At 38.1% G+C, this 26,832-nt stretch overlaps 1 protein-coding gene across 2 annotated transcripts; it reads right to left on the reverse strand.

The window, feature by feature from the left end:
* Positions 1-701: 701 nt before the first annotated feature.
* LOC140947914 (JNK1/MAPK8-associated membrane protein-like) lies at positions 702-26,266 on the reverse strand. 2 transcript variants are annotated; one of them, XM_073397141.1, is made up of 8 exons: positions 26,194-26,266; positions 25,369-25,526; positions 23,193-23,272; positions 22,484-22,604; positions 21,615-21,784; positions 21,072-21,148; positions 20,405-20,641; positions 702-826 (listed from the first exon to the last, which is right to left on the reverse strand). In XM_073397141.1, exons 2-7 carry the CDS (start codon positions 25,434-25,436, stop codon positions 20,438-20,440), a joined length of 720 nt encoding a protein of 239 aa, XP_073253242.1. In that variant the 5' UTR covers positions 25,437-25,526; positions 26,194-26,266; the 3' UTR covers positions 702-826; positions 20,405-20,437. The 2 variants fall into 2 exon arrangements, with proteins under 2 accessions (XP_073253242.1, XP_073253241.1); XM_073397140.1 differs by lacking the exon at positions 702-826 and having other exon boundaries at positions 18,457-20,641.
* Positions 26,267-26,832: the final 566 nt, after the last annotated feature.

Raw genomic sequence — 26,832 nt, forward strand, 5'->3', positions numbered from 1 at the left:
CTACTAACATTTTTTTTATAAAATTATTGTCTAAAAGGAAAACAACCTTATTTTTTTTATCTAGATAAAAATAAGATCTGTATCTGTTATAAATATAATCAGCGCGTTAGTTTCAGGATCTGAGGCCTGTTCAAAAGTGTCTTAGCGGTAAGCGAAGAGACTGATTCAAACTCACGTGGAATTATTCGCGGCGATTTGAAAAGAGATCTGGGCACGAGATTAGGTGCCCATAGATTCCTTAACTGTGTGTGTTCAGCTGTTTACTGGCCCAAAATGTGTCTGAAATGGGTGACTTATCGAGCAATGATAGGTAAGGTGCGCTGCTGTGAGCCCCGTAATCGTTTGTCAAAAGTCCTTTAGAGCTATGTCATGACTTGTAAACATAGGCAATGGGTATTCTTCTTTGTTTCCACCTCCAAATACTCACTCCACTCTTTGGATCGCAGCCATCCTTAACTAGAACCATAACCGCATATCTCACAGGCTCACAGAAATGGCCACAGCCTGGACAAACAGCCCTTGAAAAGACAGAGGGGAACTCATTCGGCCGAATCCTAGTGTTCCTCCATATCCAAGGACATGCGGAGGATCCTGGTATGCTAGACGAGGAAGTGACGTCACGGCGCTGTTTTCGTGGTTTCATTTGAAGAACTTCGTTAATGGAGAGTTTCGCTCCTGCAAAAGTTTTCTCCACGATTATGAAGGATTGGGTTATATGCTTCAAAGCTTGTTGTGTCCGCACCGTTCTCTTGCATGGCTTGGGAAGAGGAGATGCGAAGACTTGTAAAAGGAGCATGTCAAATAAAATCGGTAAGATAGGAACAGTCTGTGAAGAGATTTTTGGGAGAAAATGTTTATTCATTGATAATATTTAAAGTAAAGAAATGATTATCAAATATGACTTTTGTATGTCAGTCTATAACAAAAAAAATATTGTCTCCTTTGTAAAGAGAGATACTTTCAGTTGCAGGTTCTACAGTCTTGCAGTCCTTAAGTACATGAATAAAATTTTTGAAAAATTCTTGACTACTAATATTTCCGTCGGTACTTTCCACCTCTAAAAAAGTATTTTCCATTTGCGCCTGCTACAATTTTTGAAGGCCTTTACTTCCTTAATTCAAAAGAAGAATCTCGTCCTGATTTCACCAATATGTTTCATGATATAAAAACTGATCTGGAAAAAAGATCTTTTTAGCTTGTATCAAGAGCCATTATGGGACAGGTGCCATCATGGCTCTTGTTTTGTTTTCCCATTTCAGGCCACGGGATGGTACCTCAGAGAACTTTTTCTTTCAAATGTCGTCCAATGAACGTGCATCCACGTGAATACCGTAAATGATCGATTAAGCGCCGCTACTCAAATAAGCACCGCACCTTTACCGAAAATAATTTAATAAGCGCCGCTCTCGAATAAGCGCCGCGGCGCTAAATTGGGTATTAACAAATCACCGCCTCGCCTTATTACGGCGCTTGATATAAAGATATATCAAAACCATATCGCTTGAGAAATAAGACCTCGAACAACTTGTGAGTTCTAAAGTGGGGAAACTCTACGCGCCTCACTTAATTTTCTCTATATTCCCCTAAATGTTTCACCCGTAGTTGAAATAAGCGCCGCTCTCGAATAAGCACCGCACTCGTATAAGCGTAGCCTGCGTAGCAAGCGTTTCCGTTTGGTTTCGGAGCAAAAAAACACCGTGGAAGGGGATTTTCGGTTTTGATCGCGCGAGAACTTAAACACACCCCCTGCCCGCTCTTTTACTTTCGCGCCATTTTTCGCGCGGTCTTTGACTCTTGTTCCTAGCTCTTTGCTCCTAAACCGCACAGAAACGCTTGCTACGCAGGCTAGTATAAGCGCCGCACCTATAACGGGGAAAATGAAATAAGCGCCGCGGCGCTTAATCGATCATTTAAGGCAATATGAAAAGACAAAAGGCAAATTCCCTGGAGAACATCACGTAGTCTGAATTGGGAAAACAAAACACACAAGCTAAAAAGGTCTATTTTAAAGGTCTACTTGTGACGTCAGCTGAAGTCTACAAGACAATCAAGTTGGGCTTGCTTATCAGTGAGTTTATTTATGCAATAGACCACACTTTCCATGGGTTTACCGGCGTGATAACCCACTTGGGATGCTGGGAGAGCACTCGGAATGCTTGTAAATCACGAGCCGAAGGCAAGTGATTTACAAGCTTTTCGAGTGTTCTCCCAACATCCCAAGTGGGTTGTCACACTGGTAAACCCATAGAAAGTGTGGTCTATTGCTTTTATAAAATAACTTTAAGTTTTGTATGAGTTTACCGGTACAATAAGCCATAGGTTTTCAACCTATCGGAACGTGCGTACTATCTTAGTTATTTTATAAATTGCATTTAAAATAAGTGGACGCTTCCCCGACGTTTATCAGAAGTGAGGTGATAATAACATATAACCAGGAGCTCATAACCGAGTGACAAACTATACGATATACTGTCACCAACAACCAAACAAACGCACGATAAAAGAAAAGTCATGTGAAGAAGTTTTGTTTATCAATGAGTGTACATTGCATTTAAAAGTGGACGCTTCCACAACATTTATTAGAAGTGAGGGTAATAATAACATAAAATAACAGCTATACGATATACTGTCAACAATAACCAAACAATCGCACGATAAAAGAAAAGTCATGTGAAGAAGGTTTGTTTATCAGTGAGTGTGTAATGCATTTAAAATAAGTGGATGCTTCCACAACATTTATTAGAAGTGAGGGTAATAATAACATATAAAATAACAGCTATACGATATACTGTCAACAATAACCGAACAAACGCACGATAAAAGAAGAAAAGTCATGTGAAAAAGTTTTGTTTATCAGTGAGTGTGTAATGCATTTAAAATAATTGGATGCTTCCACAACATTTATTTAATATTAGAAGTGAGGGTAATAATAACATATAAAATAACAATTGTAACGATATACTGTCAACAATAATCAAATATACGCACCATAAATAAAGAAAAGTCATGTGAAGAAGTTTTTGCAGAGTAAGCAAACGTTTTATAAACTGAGATAGAAAAAAATGGTGGCCTTCTGGAACAGTTCTCAAGAGATGAATACCAAATGCACTCTACTGTAAACGACCCGTTCACTTTAATATGCTTTTTTCCCTTGAAAACTATAGATTTCATCGAGCAAATTAAGAATATTCAGGGAAATTTTTTGAAACTCATTCTAGGTTAATTTACTGGCAAAATCAGCGGAACGTTCTCAAAAACTGTTTTCAAGTAACGGCGGTTATAAGATTTGATAATTTATTTAAAGAAAATTTTCATTGTGACAAAGATGCCCAGCATAGCGTGTCGAAAAGCAGTACAAAGAAAATTAGTTTTTTCACCGTGTAGCTTGTCACACCACATGGTTACTCAAAAACGGAATCGGACGGAGGCGTTTTCGATATTTTCGCCCTCATCTTTGATCCTGAACACACATATATGCACACAACAAAATAACTCTTAAATTTTACGGTAATATCTTCCAAACAGATTCAAATCTTAAACGGAACTTCGCAACAATGAAAGTCAATTCTGCGGAAAGCCACCGATAAGCAAATATTCAAAGTTACGGCTAGCGATGACATGTTAATTTAGCCTCACTGGTCGCCCAGCCGTAATGCCTGTGTGTTGTACTAATACGGACGGGAAGCGGAAAAGAGAATTGCCAAATTATTACTAATGTCTAAAGCACTATAGAGGAGAAAAAAAGAAGTGTAGTCACTGTGTTCTCTTTTCTCTTGGCCTACTAGACTTGGAAATTTGCACCCTGAAATCGATTAGTACTGTGTAAAAATATAATTTCATTTGATTAAGAAAGAGAGAACAAATTGCCACCGCTTGATTTCACTATATAACTCTAACGTACCGTGAATGATACTGTTAACTTCATCGCCTTATCTGTGCAGATCGGTGTGAGCGGTCGGCCGTCTTCGTTTCCCGAAGAGTTGTGTCGTGGAAGCACTTGAAAACTACGTCTAATGCTGAAAGGGCTGATCGCATTTTATAAGAGAGACGTTTTCAAAGTAATTCTTAAAAAAGAACAACCGGGTGGATCATTCTGGGAATACCCCGCTAAACACTAAAAATGACACTTACAACTTGTCAGGTGACATGATGAAACGGGGCGATCGAAAGAAACACAACTTCAAGTGAGACATTTTTCCGCTTTCGATAGCTATTTTCACCTGGACAAAATGAATGAATATTCAGGTTTTGAGTAAACTTGCGTGGAGTTTTTCTCGTTCTTTTACACTTTTGATTTCGTCATTAAAGTTTTCTTGGCCCGATGATTCAAGAGTATTAGCAGAGAGTAATTATCGTTTGAGCACCATTATTTGCACGTCTTTCAGTAGAACAAAAGAACTGATGAAACGCCATCGTCCTCCGTTAAATAGCTCACTTGCTCAAAAATGCACCCTCGTCCACGCACCTGGGAAAAACACCGCTGGTTTGAAGTTTCGAACTTTCGCGTAGAAAAAGTACACTCTCTTAACCACAAAAGCGAAAATTGCCCTTTAAATGTCCTTTAAGGAGCTGTGTCACCACGATATTGCAGTATTTGGTCAATTCTGTGCTAAAGTCATCACTTAGCGTCTTAACCAATACACAAAATGCCCGGGAGGGGAGTACTGTCATATATGGGCTATATAGGTATGTGCCGGGGGGGATTTGGGGAGTTTAGTCTAGTATAGGGTAGCAAAATTCACCTGAGCTAGCTCTGGTATAGGCTAAGGGTTCCAAGGTCCCAGCGGCAGAGCCAACCAAAAAGTCCTAAAGTACCCCCCCGCCCCCGGGAAAAAATGCTCCTTTAGAGTTAAGAGAACATAAAACAAATTTCATCAGGGAGCAGTAACCATAATAATTATTTGGGGTGATTTTTGCAGGCATAGCTAGCTTTAAAACTTGAAAAAATTGGTCCAACTTTTTCATGTTTCAACCTGAGTTCATCCTCCCATCCGTTAAAACAGGAAACCGAGTTTCAGCGCCTAAACATAGTCTTAAAACACACTAATTGATCAGTGTAATAACACGATTTAGCTTTGAGCTTTTTCAAAGTATAGCAAATTAAATAACAAAGCCCCTTAATATAGGCCGAAATATTTTTCATTTTTTGTATTTGTTTACTTGCAGCATATTTGGATAGTAAGCGCTACGGCTTGAACTGTGTTGATACTTGAATAGGAGCTCCCAAACGATAACGCATTATTGAACTAATATTTCTCCTCCGATTTCAGTTAAATATTAAAAAATGGCACGGCATTTCAGGTTTTCATTAGATTCAAACATAAATTGTATGTTAAATTCAAGTTTGTTTCCTTTGGTTACGAGTTCACCGATTTAATTATTCATTTGTACAGTAAGAAGAAAGCTAAGCCATTCTCTCTTGTTGCCGATAGTTCTTGAAAATCATCGACCACAATACTGGGATTTTACCCCCCTTCAGGCACCGCTAAAGCGAGAAAAACACCGTAAAGCTATTTCAGGCGCTTTTCGCTCAAATAAGAAATTGGTTTACTATTTCATTTTGTGTTTAACCAGAATTAAAAGTCGTCTTATTTCCAATGGATTCCCGTGTCATGTTCTCCTTTAAATTTAGTCTTCAATATCAAGCAATTGAAGATGTACACTTGCTATCCTGACTTTAATTTCAGTGAGGGGAACACACACGAAACCAATTGGTGCTGAAACAATGCGGAAATACACAGGGCGGAAATGATTGTGTATTTACAAGTATTGCGTTACACAAGTGACACGCTTCTGCTCTGTGACAACAATTCGATCACGACGTAGCGAGTAGAACAAGAAGCCACGGGTGAAGTCTTCTTAAACAGTTGTTGCATAAAGTACATCAAGATCGCTTTCTGTTTTTGTGACTTAAGGAGGCTGATCACACTGACCACAAAGTCTCTGTATGCTGTGAAATTTTACCACACTGTCTCCGTTTCGTATTTTCTTAAAAAGGATGTGACTCAGTTCAAAGATATGCGGAAGAGAGAAGGCACTATGTTGGAAAAGAAAAAAAAAAAAAAAAAAGGAAATGATTTTGCTTTACAGGGCATCGAATTCATGGCAATTCAACCTGAGACTTGTGATCGGATTCGAAGAAGCTGAATCGTTTTTTATATTTTTAACACTATCTTCCTGTATTTTAAATCACTGAATAACGACCATTTTCCACCGGTACTGTGGCCCGTTTCTCGAAAGTCCCGCCGTAAAGCTGTTCTTTTTTACATGTAAGATAGAAGTTTCAATAGTTTTGCATCCAACATGATAAAACTATCAGTTAATGAAACAAAAGAGAGTATTTTGTTAGCCAGGACCCGCGCTCTTATTCTTTATATTTCGATTTGGATATTTGATTTCGGGCCCGAAAAGTTATCGGGACTTTGGAGAAACGGGCCCTTGGCGAGGTATGGTAAACTGGGGAATAGCCATTGGGAAAACCATACCACGAAACGCATACGCAATGGAGCACAAATGACGTTTCTAGCCAGGCCAAGGAGATTTGAAGTAGAACGTTATGTGATCGTTCATTACCATTTTCATAAATCGTTTCGTTTATTTGAGGTAGATTTGATGGTGGTGAGCCATGCAGTCATGTCACGAGTGATTTGATCTCTGGCTCGAGTACTCTTTAGTGTGACTACTGGTTTAAAGCAGAATCTTCGTGAATTCAAACGCTAACGTCAAAATTTAAATTCATATTTGTTCAGCTGTTTGTTGTTCCTATACATTTCCTACAAAAAAGAGGTGGGGAAAGGTAGTTAAAGTATCCAGCTGTATTAAATTCTCCTTGTGTAATCATGTCCTTTATTCTCGTGACCACTCTCAGGGCTTTTAAGGAATAATTTGCAACATTGCATGGCTGGGGGATTTTTTACCAGACTGCTTATGGTGCACTTTACAAGTAATGCCGTAATGCAGAAGTAATGATGCCCCATAATGTGAAGATGAATTTGACGGTGCCTATGGTATGTCGTCCTTATCCGAGAAGACTAATTTGTCCTACCGTTTGCTGATGTCATTACAAGGGCAGCAACTTTCTCCTCAGTCTTTTAAGGACCTCGAGTGTTGGGCCAGCCGTAGTTTGAACCCTCCGCCTTCTGATCTTATCCAATTCAGTGAGCAAATCGGGCGGCGTTAATTTTTTAAGGCATAGATCTGCAGATCACTCCGCTCAAAGAGTCATTTAAGTTATGTTCATATCAACACAATGGATCTTTCGAGATCTTAGTGCTTATTAAGTTAGCAGAAGTTGGTTTGCAGACAGACGGTTTAATTGCGCAAAGTAATAATTTCGCTCGAACTTCAAATCGTTGTGCCAGGCGAAGTCCTGATTGTGTCCTGTAGAACCTGCACTATTTTTCTACACCTCCATATCGGGCATAAAGCTGGCAATGTAATCATTTATTTCAGTAGGAATACTTTATGGACATATTTGGCCCGAATATTCGATCGCTGTGTCGATACTCTGGAGCGAGCTGCGAGGGTGTCATGCGTCATGTTCGGTTTATGTAATGTCTCTTAATAATACAATCATAATCTCCGAGTTTCTAGTTTGGCCCAAGTCAGTGGTTCTTTGGTAACCACGCCGAGAAGACTAAAATCATTGTGTCATGATGTAAAATCTGCATACTCTGAGCTCACGAAATGCCTGCTAAACATAGAAATTCAGTGATATTGGGCAGGGGAAACAAATTTGTCTGAGAAATGAATGCGCGGCGAGTATTTTGGATCGAAGAGGTTATAACTCAGTCAACTGCGCACAAACTTCAGGTATCTTCACCTATAACGTAAGTTAACATTATATGAGGTAACATTTTCTTTACACTTTTTTGCTTTTGAATGCCATTTCAAAGTTAGAAACCTGCTAAAATTAGTAGAACATATTTTGTATGAGATGTTTTTAATTCAGTGTGGTTACCAACGTGCTAGGATCCCGGCTGAGAAGGTTCTATTTTAGTTTTTCTCCGACTTTATCAACACTTTGACGGAAGTTTTCATGTTTTTAATTAGAAAACTATTTCACGACGAAACGTTGTTTTGTCGAAGACGAAATTCAGGTTGCTTTTTATGATTTGAACGGAAAGATTAAATCTCGTAGAGACAAAAAGAGCTCAGAAAATTCATAAAAATATCACTAATCAGCCCAAAAAAAAAAGGGAATCACGCACCCCAAAACAGCTGAATAAAGTTCACGAAGTATGATAAGGTACCAAGTTCTACGAAGTTAGCCTAGCTGACAAAATTAAATAGCATAGAACACATAATCGTGACTAATACTGTTTTTTTATTCATTAATTGTCCCTGACTTCAGGGTTGCAAAAAGTTTCTTATAAGTAATCTAGAGACTGCATGTGTATATTTTAGTAGCCAGAAATATGATGTAATACACAGTAGAACTAAAAAGGTGGCTAATTGTTTTTAGACTATACAAGCAGTACATCTACTAAGAGTTTATAACGTACTCAGTAAACTGTTTCCTTAATTGGAGACAACTTATTTTGAACTCTTTGAGTTAACAGTAGCTTGCTGTGCTTAGCACAGAAAAAAACTCTGAACATTTCCTAACTAATAAAATTACCTAACTCTGAAATCCTACCCTTCATCCGGTAGGAGTTTTAAAAATGTTTTTTAATGGGCTTAGTTCTGAACCAGTCAGAAGCAAGTCCAAACATGGAATTGTCACATATCAAAATATCATTCGTTATAAGAGCTAATATATATAAATAAATAGAAAAAGTCCTAACTATTCACTAAAATCTTTAGTCCTTCACTTGTAAATGATGCCTTGGAGCTTTTCCGATAATTTCTAGGAATACGGGAAGCTGAAGACGTTTGAGCTTTCACTGTCATCTTCTTTGCCTGCCTTCTAGACACAGGAAAGCGGTCGCGCCAACTTCCAACTTGACTTCCTTTGAAGCGCTACTCAGTTTTCATTTTCATTACAATGTGCCCGACTCATTCGCCAATCTCCTGAGTTGCCGAGGTAATCTACGTTTGAATCTATCGAGCAGTTCCTCTTGGGAATTCTTCAGAAAACGTATGACTACATTGAGCTCCCCCCAATGCTTTCTAATATCAAGTACATGAAAACGTGATTTAAAATGCATCAGTATTCGTATTCTAATTCCCGCGTTCTAATTACCGTACTCTCATACCTTTAAGTCTTTGTACGTAAAGGCATCACTATAACTTTACAGATTAGTTTCTATACTGTTTTGTTTTTTCCACATCTTATTGCTTTACTAAATTCCCTGACTGGAATTTCATCTTATGCTAAATGTTTTTGTAGTACTAATTGTGCTCTAAATAAAGTTTTGTTGTAGTTTGTTGTCAGCGGGGGGCACTTGAGATTGTATACTTGCTAGGTTCGATATCCAGGTCTTCTTTTTTCAGCGTTTTCGACATGGCCATTGCTACGGACTGTAAACAAAGGCAACAGGTAGTTTGACGGTCTCCCATTTCCACAAAACCATGTTCGCCTTGTGAGTTTTATAGTCTGGGCAGTCCTTCAGTAAAACGCGGTGTTCGTACTCTACAGCTTGGCAGTACCATTTGCAATCTTGGCACACTGCTTTCGACAGAAATCTGGGATTTCGATCCGGGTTGTCGTCTATCTGAATTGTCCAGTTGCAGTAGTGCGACACAACCATGTCGTTTAAACGTCTTCTCGGCCGGCGATTTAAACTTTGCTGAAGTTGTTGCCATGGGTTATGTTTCACTAGCATCCAAGTAGATCTGGAAACTTTGTCGACTACTTCTCGAGGTGTCACAAGGACTGGTGACTTCCCGCAAGGCGCTGATTGGATGGTCAGAATCGCGTGAAATAAAACGAGAACGTTCCCCAAGATCTGAAAAATAACAAAAGTCGCCAGAATGTGTTAACGTTGCATGATTGTTTAAGTGAAGAGATTTGCTGACTCAAGAAAACATCAGCCAAAGTACGAAGTGAACTGATTTTCATGTACGTCGAGTTGTAGTCAATCCAGGCCAATCGCTGGTTATCAGAAGTTGAGAAAAACGTACACAGAGGTTTGTAACGATTATCATTCATAGTCTCACGGAAATATACTACACACCACTGAACATATCTCAAAATGTAAATTCGTTTCTTTAGTTATTATAATGGCACCCCACAAACTCCCTCAAGCGTGAAGAATTTCATAAAATCAATTAAAAACAAAAAGCGTTCAAAAGGACGATGTTATTTTCGAGTAAAAGCACAAAAAAAATTCGTATCCAATGAATTCTTGTACGGACAAAAAAAGCACAGGTCGAACAAATATCAAAGTAAGACAAACATTTCTCAAAACTAAAATTTTTGCTGAGAAAATATAACTATACTTACTACAACGATACTCGATGCCATTTTTGCAGGAGTGTACTTGCTCTCTTCTTTAGGTACTTGCGTTCACTTCTGTAATCCTCTTGTATCTCTCCCTTTTTGACAACTTTAAGTTCGAGTCTGCAAAACTGTTTGTAAACTGCTCTCAAATCGGCTTGCTTAAATACTCGTTGTGTGCCCATTTTCCTTTCCAGAAGTTTTACGTCAGAATAGAGGACGTCTCATTAATTTAATTTTGAACAAGGAATTTTCTTGTACTTAAAATAACAAACCTACCAACAGTGCTGAAACCTCGCGGTAAAAACAATTACATGGTTGTTTGTTAAGAGCAGTTAGGGGAACCCCTTATTGGTCGGGCTGGGCACTTTACTTCCGTTTTTTTAGTAACACAATTGATGACGAGAGGTTTATTTTAAGAGATGATTTAAAAATCGCTTACAACTGACTTACAACGATTCTGTATCGTCCTCTTTCGTGAATTTTCGCCTAACTGGCAATTCTCCGTGGAGCATGTTGCCAGGGTATGGAAGCAAGTGTGAAAAGTTTCGCGGTCCAGTGAACTGAATAGAGTTATACGAATACACAAAGAGAACGTTAAATTGTGGGTGAAATTGCTCAAAGGGTTATGGAGTGCTGTGTATCATATTTTCCACCCACGAACGAGCTGATGAAGCGTTAACAACTCGACCAAGATTAAATAGCCCTTGCGCTCAAAGACGGCCCATTGAATCTCAGTTATATTACGAATGCGAGCTTGTTTTGTGCCATTAAATGTATGTTATTATGTTTTCGCGCTAGTGTGATTTGTGGTAGTACGTTCAAGTTTTTAGTTTACAAGGAAGAAACAAAACAATGCGGCATATGTTTGTTCTTCATTTCTGTGCGGAAAATCGGTACTTGACAAGAAATACTAATCCATGTATTATAAACAAATGATCGCAGCGTTTACAATGAGCAAATTATAAGAACCGATGGTCTTTGTTTTGCTTTTTGTGATTTCAACTACTCTACCACTTGAATTTTAAGTCAAATTACATGTTTGGTCGCAATCGTTTGCAATCCCTAGGTCACTGATTAATTAATTGTTACCCAATTTTAAGCAGGGCAACAGGAAGACTTACCTTATGATTTTATAATGTTTTATAATTTTTTCCAAAAGAATACAATATTAATCGCAATCGTACAAATCTGGGAGGGCGAAAGCCACAAATTCTAGAGAACAAGTTCAAAGAACCACTTTAAAGTTTTTTTCTAATTCTTGCCTGGCTTCAGCCTTGTAACTTATGTTTTCAACAAAAATATTCGCAGTGTAGTTTGGAGTAGTTAGTTAACCCAAGGTAGCAATTACGTTTCACTTTTCTGTTAAGAAAGTCTACAAGAATTTTCGACTAAAACAATTAATACTGTCTGACGGACATCAAAACAACTGGTAAACTCTTGTTTTCCAGGAGTAAACCTTGACTTTAATACTTTGTGACGCACGATTTTAAGGCCTTGTAGCAATCAATATCAATAAACACTATCCTTCGGAATTATTTACCACGTTATAACGAGCTTTCGTAATAAAAACTAAATTTGTACGTATTGTAGTGAGCGTTTGCATCACTGATAGACAATATTGCAAATGTCTGAAAGGCGTCAAAACTACGTCTACATCTGAGGATAAAAAAACAAATCGTACAACAAATAAAAATGAGCAATTTGGGCTCTGACAACGTGATAAATATGGTTCATTTGGTCATTCACTATTCAGTGAAAAAAATATGTGACTGAATGATATTGCAACAAACTGGTGGACGCCGGGTGTACAGCTCCCACGCAACAACGAACGCGTGTTTTTACTAAAACTTCCGTCGGTGATTGCAACCGGGATCAGTTTTTTTAATAGTTCCACTGCTTTCTGAAACTTCAGGAGTGGACTGTCTCTTTACCGGACAGCCTAGCTGCACGCTTTGTTTAGTAGAAAGAGTCAATAGTATCGAGTTAAGTTCACATTCAAACATGCAATACTTGGCCAACTCGAGGTGATATTATGATGCCTAAAAATCAGGAGTGGATGTGCTTGAAACCCGTCGACATCTAAATTAACAACCGGTTAGTGGGTTCTAATTAGCACGATCGTATATAATTTTATTGAATATTTAATCATGATTGACTGAAAAAGAAAATGATTCGCCGTTAAACTTATGGGTGACTTAAAACTGAAACACTTGTTCCTGAAGAAAGTCGCGTTGAGTTATTGTAAAGGCCGGTAGTGTTGGATAGATCTGAAAAATATCCAAGATGCTAAAGTGGTTTCCTCATGCCGTAGACTCCATGGCGGCGCGTTTCTCGCTGCTTTGTGTTATTTGCAAAATCATTTGACGTAAAACGAACACTCAAATAAGGGTATTTTTCACCGTCTTCAACCCTACGAGACAGTGTTTACGAAACATGAAAAATTAGAGCTTAAGTTCAGTAAAAAAGAATCACCTTGTACAGTGTAGCATTAATTATAATCTGTGATACTAAACAGGTCAGCAGGCACTTGTTCAGGCACTTGTTCAGACCCTCGATCGTTTGTGTGTTATTTTCATGCTACGTTCTATTGATAGCAGCGATGCTCTGCGTGTTTAGCTCCCTAAAAACAGTCTAAAAGGACTACCTTAAGTGATACACCACTCTATCAGTATTTTTTATTCGTATTTTTTATCTATTTGCCTACTTTGTGGAATTCTTTATTTGGGCGGAGTTTCTTTGGTTCACTTGAACTCCATACACCACTAAACAGAGTCAGCATTTTGAACTCCATACACCACTAAATAGAGTCAGCATTTTTTTTTAGTCTAAATATCAATCAGCTTTCATTTTTTAATATATACGTATAATTATTATTTTCATTTTATTTCATTTATTTTATCTAATGATTCTCTTCTGCTTTGATGTTGACTTTTCTGTTGCTTCCTAAACTGTTACAAATTTGGTGCAAGGCACATGAATCATGGAACAGTTTGCCGTGTCAGTAGTATCTTTTCCGTGAAACGTGGGTATGTTCTTTTTTAACCCGACATGGTCCCGACAAAAGCTTCCACGCCACTAGGTAATAATTACGCACGAAGCATCACGACGCAATATTTGAAGCTGATTCAAAACTTCGCAACGTGATCGCAACGTGAAAACTACGCGGAAAGATCGCGAGCTGCAGTCACGGAATGACTGTTTGCATGACTAAAGCCTTCGCCTTCTTGCACCTAAGATCAAACGAGTGCTTAACTGCAATACAGTGCGTGCCCCAGTTTTCCGACTGGACGTGCCGAAAAACAGTGGATGCACCATATAACAACTGAAAGCCGATAAGGCACTAAGAACTGAGTCGGTAAGGAACCGGAATTTAGTTGACATTTCTTTCTTAGAAATCACTGTGAAATAAGAGTCAAATCGACTTCGTGAACACACGATAATTGGACACAAAAATGCTGATGACAAACTTCCACAACCGACTTCTTTGCTGCTTCTAATACTTCTAATTACGCATTCAAGACAACTTAGTCTCAAGCGCTCTATTTCATGTACAAACGCCCCCTCCCCTCACACATGCACCTGTTCACAGGCTAAAAATTCAGAGACAAAGCTATTTTGGGCGATTGTTGTAGGACAAATAATCACTAACAATAACCTCGTTGCTAGTTTTATCTAAGAGCTGGGCGTTTGAAGTTAAAGATAGCCGATGGATCCTTTCTCAAGATCACAAGTTATTGATATTACTGAGCAACCCAGTGTTAAATAAATCTTGGCAAAGTGGTTTAAGATTCCACTCAAAGGAATAATGATCGAGGAGGTTACAGTTTTGTTCAATTTTGTTTTGTTGCGATTTACTTTAACTGGATGGCTTGTCGTTTGTTGTGAGCAATTTCAACTTTGTAAAACTACCATTTACATCAGTCAGTGGAGACTGCGATCATCAGAGGTTAGAGTGGAGTGCAAAAAGCGAAATTAAAAGAAATTTTTAAGGTTAAATTCAATAGGTAAGATGACGTACTTTTATACAAGCCAGAATATAAATACTGTCCTAGACGTGAGTTAAGAAAAAAAAAATAGGAAAAAAACGTCAGCAAAAACTAGTTTGTTTAAATATATTTTTTGTCCGATGACAAATTTAGGCTTTTTTAGTTCCTTAAATAGGTTCTTATCTAATTACGAGAAAAGGCACTTGCTACTGAACAAACAACTTGTTCAATTAGGACAATTGCACGATGACGTCATTTTACTACAACTACCAGAATCCTTGAGTTTGTTGTTTTCTTGTGCAAATTAAGGCTGCTGTTCTTTAATCCTCAGCGGGATTGACAATTTTAAATAACAAAGCAAAACCGAAATGAATTCTGGTAGTTGTAGTCAAATATCGTCATCGTGCAATTGTCCTACTATCGGCATTATATTTTCCTTAATGCACTGTATTTAAGGTATTCTTAATTCATTCGATTTTGCTCAGTAATTTGACTACATTTTTGACACCTTGACAAGACACTGAACTATTTACAAGTATTCTGTTAAACTGAATTTGGCCTTCATTTGAAGTTTTGAGAAATATGAAAATACAGTTTAAAAGCCGAGCGCGCACCTAAAAGAATATCAGACAAGTTTAAAAACAACAACAAAACTTAATTTCGTGCACAATAAGTAGATGTCCCTTGCAAAATAGCACAAACTGCTATTCGAGGCCCTAAAACGTTGCAAAATAACACAATACAGAAGCTGATCTGAAGAGTTACAGCCGGCCAGTTCAAGGTTAACAAGGTCAAGGTTAGCATGCCCGATATATTTGGTGTCTCTTTTGATAATACTGTCGGCTTTTATCTTTCTTTACGAAGGACAGGTTCAATATGAGTGTTCTGTCTGATTGTTGCAAGACGATTACGTCTTCAGTATTAGACAACAATCACCTCGAGCGAGATGATTATATACTGTCCAAGGTCGAGCAACTAAAGCAAGAAGAATTTTTAAAAGACGTTTCTGACCATGATGAAGTAATGAGCACAAGGGATAAAAAAAAATCTTATAATTTATATGCCTTTGAGTTCAGGTGTTAACATTCTCAAGGTTAAGATTTGTAGTATTAACGAAAGTTTGGATGAAAATTGGCCAAACTTTCAGTTTTCTCGGACTTATTTCACTAAAAAAGCCACTTAATCCACTCGGTTGTTGTACCACGATTCCTTCTGCATCCAAAACTCTGTACTTTTCAGCTGACTTTTTTTTATCTACAAAGCCTGCCTTGAGGTATTTTACGTCAGAATTGTTGTTTTGTTATTATTGTTTTTTTTTGTTTTCTTTCTTTGTCTCCAATTGTCTCCCACTCTCTTTTTTAATCATTGAATTGGCGCAAGCGCGAATTTTCATCCATATTCTCCAAATAACATCACAACTCTAGCTTTCCCGCTGGCATATTAAACTGTCGGCCACTCGGTTTCGTGGTCACCGCCGATAATTAAGTAGCCTCTTGTGAAAACAAGGCATACGTCAGAGATCATTGACCAAAAACAAAAACTAATGATAATAAAGAACTTAATTCATGTTCATAACATGCATGATCACACACGACTTGTTAACATCTAAACGGAACTAAGGATCTATTAAGTAACGAGTGAGAAATAGAACCAATTACGAAAATCACGTTCTTTTATAAAATTTACAAGAATGACACGATCGTGATTTCGACACCGTATCCTTTTCACCATGACATTGAGAAATATGTTTCGTTTCTTCAAATACCAACTGAAGCGGAAATCTCAGATTTTAATTATATTATTACTTTTTTGTTCTTTTATGTTCAATTTAACCCCCCCCCCCCCGTATTTTTAGGACCTAAATGAGAGAGAATTTGAAGTTCATATTTGTCACCTATTTTTTTAAAATATATTTTACATTGCAAATTTGAAACTTGCAATTGTTGTCGTTATATAAAGATCCTCCATGTTAACGGTGAAAGGGTCCTTTGCGCGGAAGTCAGTTAGCTTCTGGTTATTTTTTACTTGTGTGTTCACTCGAAGGCGAAGAAGGTAGGGCAGATATAAGGCATTTGTCTTCCGGTTCCAATATTCTTCTCTCTGCAACCTAGGAACTTGACATAATGAGATTCTAGGAAACTTTCGGTTCAAGTTCTTTATAAACAGTTTCGTCAGCGAAAGTATGAGCTTTACAAAGGAATGTCGTTTTTATAATCAGTCTGATAGAGATGAAAAGAATTGGTGTTCTAAAAATAAGACAGTTGTATCCATCTTAAAATATATCCGTATATTCAAGACACGCCTATTCTACTGCAACAAACTTCCTCTAAAGTGGACCAGCTGTAAGCTAACGTAATTTCGCATAACTTCAGTAAGGACCCTCCCGAATGAACGTAAAAATAGAAAGTTGTTGCTATGATATATTTAGGGCATGTGTGGTAATCAGTGCGTTTAATATAGCCACCAGCTGATAAAGACAAGTTCTAAGAAAACCGTTATCATTGATCAGTTTATTTGTTTTCACCATCATTAGCTAGCATGGCTACGGCGCGGACTCGCTGCTGAAAATAAAATGTTTATTCTTACTTTTAATTATGAATTCTATCAAAAAAGGCTTTTCTCAAAAATAAGTCAGCCTCTGAATACCTCATCAGTTACCTAATTACAGGATTTATGTATTGAAACAAGAAAAATTGCCAAACAGCGGCGATAAAACCAGATTTTCAAACCGAAGGCGTTCTGTCAGCCATGCTGAATACAGCAGGGCGAGATTAAGCCTTGCATGGGCTCATCTGCAACTTGTATCAAAGAGTCTGCAGCAAAACAGTCGGACTTCGTCTATTTCTGCGCTACTAGCATGTCTTTAATTCCGAGTATATGTACAACATACTCGCGGTGATCAAGTGTGGTTTCCTGAAATCTTAGGCCGGAAAGTCCTTGAAAAGTTTGAACATGGAAGTTCACTCTATTTTAATAACTACTGATTCATAGAATGAAATGTTCCAGGCCTGCACAATGAGGAAGATATCGAATAGCTGGCAGGCAAGATAAGAAACTATAAGAGACTCCGGACAACGAAGGACAACAAAAGACACTCACTAAAATTCAAGACTGACGATCAAAAATAACGAGGCAGGACAAGACAAGGCATGCATGCAAATACAAGCTGAGGCATGTACATACAAGATACGACAGGAAAATAATAAAACGAGCAACGCAAAACAAGACATGCCATGAAAAGACTTAAGGTAAGACTGACGATCAAAAATAACAAGGCAGGGCAAGACAAGGCATGCAAATACAAGCTGAGGCATGTAAATACAAGATAGGATAGGAAAATAATTAAACGAGCAACGCAAAACAAGACATGCAATGAAACGACTTAAGGTAAGACACGACCTGAGCTTCGTTTCTCGACAGTCTCGATAACTTTGCGGGCCCGGTAGAAAATTCTGCTGAATGGCAGCACGGTTCCTAGCTCAAAAACCAGTCGATTTTATTTCGTTAACTGATTCATTGTTAGTATCATTTTCAAAATTGTTGAAACTTTCATATTGTATGCAAACACAGCAAATATTAAACATAAACGTGCCTCTGAGAGGAAAATATAGACCAAGGTAAGGCAAGGACGAGACAGATGACAAGGCAATAACACGATATAGACCAAACACCGTTTCCGGTCGCTTTCGCCGTTTCTTGCGCTTCGGCGCTCACTCACGTAGTCGACGTGTGGCAAGTCTAACCAAGACCGGACAAGAAAAGGCAACAAGGCGTGGCCGAAGGGACATCACTCACTCAGGTGAGTGGAACTAAACAGAACAAAAAACACACTGCCAGGAACTTTTAAAATTCATTAACAGGGCCAAACAAACTGAATGAGATGAGCTCTTAAAATCACCAGAGAGAACTCAATACTGCTGGTCACAGAAATGATTACTCAATGATTACGTTGTGCGTTGACAGCTTCAAAGAGCATTCAAGATCATTTAATCCTCAGCTGGATAAAACACTGAGTTTCCTTCGCCTTCACAGCTAATAGAGGAAATGTGAATGTATTTCCGAACAACAACTACGCATAAGCATAACTAACAGATATTGACTACAGCGCTAATAGGGTTTAAAACACCTTGGCAGCAACCTTGCAGTGGTGTAGAATACCCGGTGTTCTCGGTATTCCACTTTCGTATCGAATTGGGAAATAAGTATTGGTAAGAACAATCGATTTTGACAAGAAGATTTATTTTGAGGATTGATTTTGACTCGAAGGGGCTTTTTGACAGACAGTACAAAAGAGTTAGCCCTTCGTTAGAATGAATTATCCATTCTCTTACCTCTGAAAAGGATCATTTCCCGGCTACAACATTCAGCTCTTTCAACTGGAAATACTATTTTTTTTTAAAAAACGATATTTTATTTATCTTAATTTCATATTACATTCGCCTAAACTTAAATATTATTGTTTCAAACCCCAGTATTCAGGCTTTACTATTTAACATTAACAAACACTTACTCAGGGTTTGGAAGATGCACTTATTCATGGTACAATATTATAAACGTGTAACCATATTAGTTTTTACTAAATTCTTTTATCAAGCTCGTTTTCTGTATTGGTATTGGTTTCTACTAATTACACGACATATTTCTGTTTCTATGGATTTCTGTAAACTGAAGATTGCTATACAAGCGAAAAGCCTTTTTTCGAAAGAACATCATAAAGTTCTTGACACTTTTTGATATTTTGTTACAATATTATTCTTTTACTTATCTTAATACAAGTGTCACGCATCATAAACGGTTCTCCCGTTCAACATGTTCGCATTTTCCGTTCTCAAAATGTGCTGAGATAATCTAAGTACCAAGTCATTAAGGAGCAAGCCAAGGAAAACGCAATACGAAGGCGGATTACAGTCCTGAAACAATGTCTTTTCGTTTCACAAAAAGCAGAGAATTGCTTGTTTAGCTTCACTGCGAGAATAGTCACGAAATTTCGCCTCGCTATCGATAATGATGGTGATGATGATGATAATAATACTTTAAAACTGTGAAAGGTTTGAACCCAGGAGTCATTTCAAAAGTACGTTGAGTTTGATCGTCTGGGTGAACGTAGTCCTGAATAGGACTGTTGTTTTTGACCGTGACTGACGTTTCGACAGCCTGTGCGGTAGTCATCTTCAGAGTCAAAGTGAGTTGTATCACTTTAGTTATCCTCTCCCCTTATGGGGCTTTTCAGGGATAATGAAACAAATAATTTTAAATGGGACATAACATGGTAAAAATCCCCAACTGGTAGGAGGCGAACCAGTTGTCTATTTTACAAGCGCAGCCGAGGATTTGAACTCGGGACTGCCGAGAACAAATCCAGTTAGCGACCAGGGCGGGACTTGAACTCGGCTCCTCCGAATTACGGGTCCAGCGCTCTAACCACTCGGCCAAGCGGCCTCCTCAGCAAGCGGCATTCTCATCATCTCTTTCCTTTTCTCCTTGAGGGACCGTAGTCTACCCATTTTAAGTCACGTTTTCGGATTTTTCCCCTCTTTTCGCCAAGTTTTGCGTGCGGGAACTACTGGCACAAATTTTTTCCCACCCTCCTCCCCTATGGCGACGTGTATCCGTCTGCCTGTGTATTTTCTGCTCATTGCCTGGGAAAAATGTTTTCCCCATAACTTGTCTATAGCTGGGCAATGAGTGGCTATTGTCGCAGTGAAGATGAATTACAACTATTTTAAACTGCAATTCAGCCCTATTTTGGAGTTGGTCATGAATGCGAGACCTCTTCAAACGAAAAGTGTGAAGTGATGTCAAAAACGGCCGAGTGAGGCTTGGGCGAGACAGGCAGGTGAATTGTATGCGTCTGTCTACCCGTCCCCTCTGAGTCCGCCCGCCTTTCCTTTGGAAGGGAAAGAACTTACTTTTTTTACTGTCTATAACTATGTAGGCATCCTTACCTTCACCCGTTCAATTCCCAAATAAAAACTCCTCTATGCTGTTCCCTTATTGATATTTGAACACTTTTTTCAACTGAATTTAAGACTACCTGAAAGCTGGCAAATTTTAAGCAAAGGTCTCCTTAAGTAGTCTTGAACTTGCTTGGGTCGGTAAATGAGTGTGTCCCCAGATAAAACAAGACAGGAGCTAGAACGAGCGTGAACAATGGCCCGTGTACAGTAGGATCTTGTACGAGCGTCACCGCCAATATTCCATAGGCATGAACCAACCAATGAATGATTATGATGATCACGTGACGCTTACTGCTGACCAACTGCCGCACGTGCTGCAAAAATGAGAAAGGCAAAAGGGTACTAAACATGTCTACACTTCCCAGAAATCATTTTCAAAGTAATTTTCTTGTCTTTTCTTTGGGCATAAAGGAAGCTGACGACGTTAATAGCGGAGCTGTCGATAAGAGTTAATTTATCTACCATTACTGCAACGCCTCGCGCCTTCAGCCACGTGCGTGGTCATTTGCGTGTCTTGCGCGTTTAGCTCGACAGCTTGTGGTATACAGCCAGAGTTAAGTAGGGGAGGGGAGGAAACACCTTCCTGAATGACTGACTAAAAAACTGCAACCCTCTCTCTTAATAAACACCTCTATGAACACCAGAGTCTAGAGTGAACTGTATCTAATAACAGAAAGCTCAGTTCCTCTTTTGCCATTTTATCATAGTTTAAGGTCACTTGTTAAGAAATTTTAAAGTACTCACTGTAATTTCATTCTTGGCCAAAACTGCAGCAGTACTCAAAACAGAAATAACTAATGTTGCATAAGGATAAGAATAATCTGAAAACAGACAAGACAGAAACTACATGTAGACATAGAAAAAATAATAATGAAAATGTGATTGGTGATGAATTGATGACATCTTACCATGGCACAACCATTATGGACCCAGTCTGCTTGGAAAACAATTAGGGCTAAAAACTTCCATGTGACTTAATTTTCTTTCTACATCTCTTCGCACAAAAACTAAACAGCATAGCAAGCATTCATGTACCTAACTGGACATGGTCTAAAGGTTGGGGCTTTCACCAACTTCATACCTTGCATACATGGTATAGGAATGCTCACCTCTAAGAACAAGCCTTACCATTATGACAATAAAATATAGTCTACTTGATTCAGTAATAAGTACTCAGACTCTACAATGTAGAATAATATTCTTTTCCAATATAGTTGAGTTTTGGGATGTACAAGTCTATGAAATACCAAATTTAACAAAGTCAAGACTTCTTAAGTTTATACTTACAAATGAGTCCACTGAATATGGCATGTAGCACAGCTAAGGATGGTAGGAAATATAGAGCTGCATAAATGGAAGGTCGTCCTTGGCCATCACAGAGCTGGTGCGAGATGATTGGACGGAACACAAACAGGAGGCCAACAGATAGTGCATAATACACGAGTACTATGGTATACCTAATGTGAAATACCAAGAACTAATTACAATCACAAGGTACAGAAGTTAAACAAAAAGCTTTTCAAGACAACCACATTAATAGTTCAAGAGGTGATAACATCAACAACTAAAGTGAAACACACATGGAAACTTAAGCAAGACTTTAAGTTGTTTTTCCCGTGACTCACCAGTATGAAATCCTGGGTTTTGGAGATGGCAAGGTGTCTGCCTTGCCATCCCATAGTTCTTGTAAACAAGAAACTGTCTTCGAGCTGCTTCACAATTTACAGAACCCAGGACAGGCTCAAGCACATGTGAACCTAACCTACATAGAAGATTTAACCTAAGTGTAACCCCAGCTAGAAAAGTCTGCAATGAAGGACTAACATCCTTTTCCTGATCACCAAATAAACACAGTGAATTAGCCCAAGTGCGTCTCAAATTTCCCTTTAACCTGATTTGCAAATCAGCAATGGCTTTTTAACCAGGCTAATCATGGCACATACTCAAATCCTAGTAAACAGGTTGGGAGCAAGAACAAGGATTTCAGCACTGGCTCAGAGACGGACTTAAACCAGAGGTTAGGTTTAGTCTGTGGCAAAGGCTAACGTGAACCCTGTTAGCACATAGTGCATTTTTACTGTTCTACACTACACGTAGGTTTTATATTCTTAACGTCATGTGTGACTGTAGGTTTGTGAAGTAAAAGGAATACTTACAATGGATAAACAGCCTCTTGTGTGCAATGAAGAGTGTTAACATAATCAGGTTTGGGATTGAAGAATATAGTGTACCAGTCAGCAAGCTGCTCAGACTTGCAAGATGTTAAACCCAGGCTGCCTAAAGATTAAAACAAAAAAGGTATAATTCAAGAATATTAACTGCATCACATCCCCAATCCTCTCGGTAAAGGTAATTAAATTAAATTCCTTAAATCACGTTAATGAAGTGACATTTGTTACTTTTTATATTCAATTCTTGACGCTCAATCCAAATGAGAATGTCCCCTTTTTTCTTTTGTTTTAATAAGGGTTATGGCCAAGTTATTATCAAGCCTATTCTTTTGTGTTTTCCCTTGGTGTTTGTTGAGTACATGTTGTAGTTAATTTTTTATCTCAGGTAATTGTTGTTTTTCTTTTGTTTTTGGGTATGGTAATGCCTGCTAATGAAGTTCAAAAAAGAGAAAACCAAAAATTACCTCATATAAAAAATTAACTACAACATAGACATTGCTAGCAGCTGCATGGCATTGTGAACATCCCTTAGTATACTCTGGGAAACTTGTTACTGTTTACTTGTTTTAAAAGACTTATCACTTGGGAGATCAGGATACCCCAAACCATGAAACTATAAAAAATTCCATGACCCTGGCACTGCTTGCCATTTACAGTGTATTTAGTATCTCACACCCAGGAAATTACACTGTACCTTGAGGTTCACTTGCTAGAAGAGAAAAAATGGCAGCCAAGGCACTTTCTATAAAAGCACTCAGATATAGAACATATATTCTGCAAAGTCAAATTAGAGCAAACAATAAGTATTACTACTGTTTTTTTACCATTAGAACTAACTTGGTATCACATATAGACCACAATAATATTATAATTTATTCAAATGCTATACTGGTTTTCGCGAGCAAAGTCAAAGTACCAAACAGAGTAATGGAAGACCAATAACAAGTAACCATGGTGATACTCATAGTCCAGCTCTGACAGTTAATTAACACCATCACCTGATGGAAACCAACAGTGCACCATCAAAACATAGCTTCAATTACAACAAAATGACTGTTCGGAGAAAACAATAAAAGAACCTATCACAGATATCCAGATGGATGATACCTTTTGTCACATAGAGACACAAGAATTCTTGCACCCCAGAGAAAATAGAAAATTATACTTGTATAAGAATTTATAAAATAACTAAGATAGTACGCGCGCTCTGATTGGCCGAGAGCAGTGTTTGCATGAGAGTATGTAAACATGGTTGAGGCGTCAAGTTGTTTGGCTTTTCGCGCACTAATCACGCAAGCATCAAATTTGAAAAAGTTTTCGAGTTCAAAACTCGACAAGTTTACTTTATTTACCCATTCCTTCGTCGGCTGAAACATGGAAAATCGTTACAAAGAAGGTGAGTCAATTTTTCTTCGCTTAAGCTGACATTTTAAGCGAGAAAACTCCGTATTTTGCAAAGCATCTTTTTGCAAAACAAGAACTCATTACGCGTGCAAGACTTCGTGGACTAGATTTTGCGACTGGTAAGAATTTCTCTTTTAATCAGTGCCATACAAAGAGTTTTGCGTTTTTTTCTAGGGAAAGTTATTTTATAAAAGCAATAGAAAACTTTTTTCCTGTGTTTGCATAGCCTGATATAAACACTCGAGGCGTTGGGAGAATTCTCGACGGTTATGCAAACCCTCGACTTCGTCTCGGGTTTGCATAACTGTCTCGAATTCTCCCAACCCCTCTCGTGTTTATATCAGGTTATGCAAACACGGAAAACGTTTTCTATTGCTTAAATTGTGTTAATATCTTTTGATTCATCCTATAGTGAAAAATCTTAACCAGTCATTGGAGTTAGCCAGGGCTTCTGATATTTCGAGCGGTCGCGGACCCGCCAAATTCAGGTATTTCCGCGAAATCCCGCTAAATTCCCAAAAAAACGCGAAATACCGCGAAATCCGCCCGAAATATTTCCAAATACATGTCGGCAAAACATATTTAATACTTATCTTGGCTATTAGACCTGTTTTATTCACCTCAAACGTCCAAATTTATCTTGAAACTTTGTCACTGCAACGAGTAAACAACGTCCCAAAACTACCAGGCGTTTTTAGATGAACGTTGCGAAAAACTGGGCACTAACCATAATGTTCATAGCTTTAGCATTCACTCATTTCTCGACTAAACTGTTGTTGAAAGAGCAAATGATTATTCCGGTTAAAAAAAAACGTTAAACAACGCTGGTCATATCGACACAAAATTGATCGATTTTAGCGAAATTTCCCCCAAAAAATCCAGCGAAATAGGCTGTTTTTGTTTTTGTTTCCCCCCGAAATTAACTGTGAAATCGGCCGATTTTTCTAAGAATTTGCCTCTGAAAATCCTTCAAAATTTGACATTTTTCCGCGAAAATCCCGCGAAATCGGCCGATTTTTCTACGAATTTTGACTTTCTTCCCGCGAAACCGGCCGATTTTTCCGTGAATTTGCCCCCGAAAATCCCGCGAAATTTTGTTTTGTTTGAAATATCAGAAGCCCTGGTTAGCCAACCCTTTTTGAAAACTCAGCTGGAGGTTGAGCAGAATATATTTTAAATCATGCCTTTGTTAATGTACAGAACAGAAACAAATTTTATTATATTAATAAGAAAACAATGATTTAATGTGGCTGAACACAGTTTTAGCAGTTTGTGAGTATATGTCATTTGCCAAATCATGGCAAGAGAAGGGTTGCAGCTCACAATCTGAAACTTGGTGAGTAGCTCGTCTTCTGTTTACCATTGATTTTTGGCAGCCATGTTTGTTTGTCTAAGTTAAAACAATCGCCGTCACGCAAGTTACCGCTGACTGCCCCCAAAACTGTGTTCAGACACATTAATATTACCTTTTTTTGTCTCTCTTTGAGAAAAAGTCAATAAAGAACCCGTGGAATATGAGAGATAATGAAGCCATAAATCCTAAGTACAGCCAGTCATATAGGTCAGGGGATCCAGTACACTCCAAGCACACTGTGCCATTGGTACGATAACCTCTTGGGCAAGCCTGAAAAAATTATCATGCATACAAGTACATTCTGGTATGCAAACTTACGTGATGCAATGACACCTGAACCACTCATAACTTTTTTTTTTGTAGAAAGAATATTACGTATTTTTTAGTTTTCAGCCACCAAAATATTTCACGCCTTTTCATGGTGTTAGACAGTCCCCTCACGTTTAAAGAACAAATCACTAATTCTTCAGCGACAGCATTCGGACAAGTGAAAGGTGTTCGCAGAAGGAAGTAAATTGATACACAAGGTGTAAATGGAGCTTTGCATAATGAACAAGCAAAAAATTAAATATGTAGCTTAACAAAACCCACAAAACAAAAATGAAAATTAACATACTGGCTGAAAACAGAACATAACTAGTAGAAATAACATAAATTATCAAAGGACCCATAACTGTCTATGTGGTTACATGACATGTGACATCAGTTTTTTTGTGGATATGCTTCTTCTCATGCCATAACCTGTGAGCAGAGGTTTCTCTCTTCCATTGCTTTTAACATTTACGAAGTCATTCATGTCACTTGTCTGTTGTGTAGTTAGTTTGTTTACCTAAATGTACGCCTGATTATGCTTAATTATGCCAACATATAAGACAGCCTTCAATTTCAAAAAGAAAATAATTAATGGTCCCTGTTATAAAATTTTCTCATGTCTTACCCCACAGTTGTATCCAATATTTCCACTTTTGTCAATAATTCTTCCACAATACTGACCAGGACATGGCTCCAGCGCTGAAAAGTAGAAAAGCCTTTATTTCAAAAAGATACTGCTTATATGCGCACTAGTGCTCAAAACCAGTGTTTATAATAATTGAGCTTATCATAAAGCTGATCTAAACCATTCAATTAAAGTCACCATTCCAGCTAGCAGGCCTAAGATTCTATTGTTAAACAGTCTCCCTTAACTTCCAACAACTTTAATCTGACTTGTTTGTCTTGCAATATTTTTACATAACTTACCATTACTTCTCGTTTGTAACAACGAAAACCAAGTAAACACCAGCAGAAAATTGGAGAGCCGCAGTTCTTTCTTGATCATACTTAACCGATAAAAAAACAACACTCGAAGCTACATTTTTTTAAACTTATTTCGCGATGCTACTAGAACACAAGTCGAATATGGCTTCTTGTAACTTTTCCACCGACCACTATGTTATTTCTGTGTAAATTTCACGCTAAAATTTTAAAACTCCAACGCACTCGAGTTCAAAAGGGTAACTTGCCACAGTTCGCCATTTTGTTTAGCTTGGTAGCCGTGCCTTTTCTCGTGAAAATGCGCACGCACTAACTAAAAGAA

Source organism: Porites lutea, chromosome 9 (assembly GCF_958299795.1).
Source record: "Porites lutea chromosome 9, jaPorLute2.1, whole genome shotgun sequence".
NCBI classification, from domain to species: domain Eukaryota; kingdom Metazoa; phylum Cnidaria; class Anthozoa; order Scleractinia; family Poritidae; genus Porites; species Porites lutea.

Bases quoted from the DNA above. Each gene is read 5' to 3' on its own strand.
- LOC140947914 (XM_073397141.1), bottom strand. From the start codon at position 25,436: ATGGCTTCATTATCTCTCATATTCCACGGGTTCTTTATTGACTTTTTC. The intron at 22,605-23,192 runs GTACAGTGTAAT...TTTAATCTTTAG, and splicing joins TCTAGCAAGTGAACCTCAAG to GCAGCCTGGGTTTAACATCT. The intron at 21,785-22,483 runs GTAAGTATTCCT...ATTTCACATTAG, and splicing joins CAAGAGGCTGTTTATCCATT to GTATACCATAGTACTCGTGT.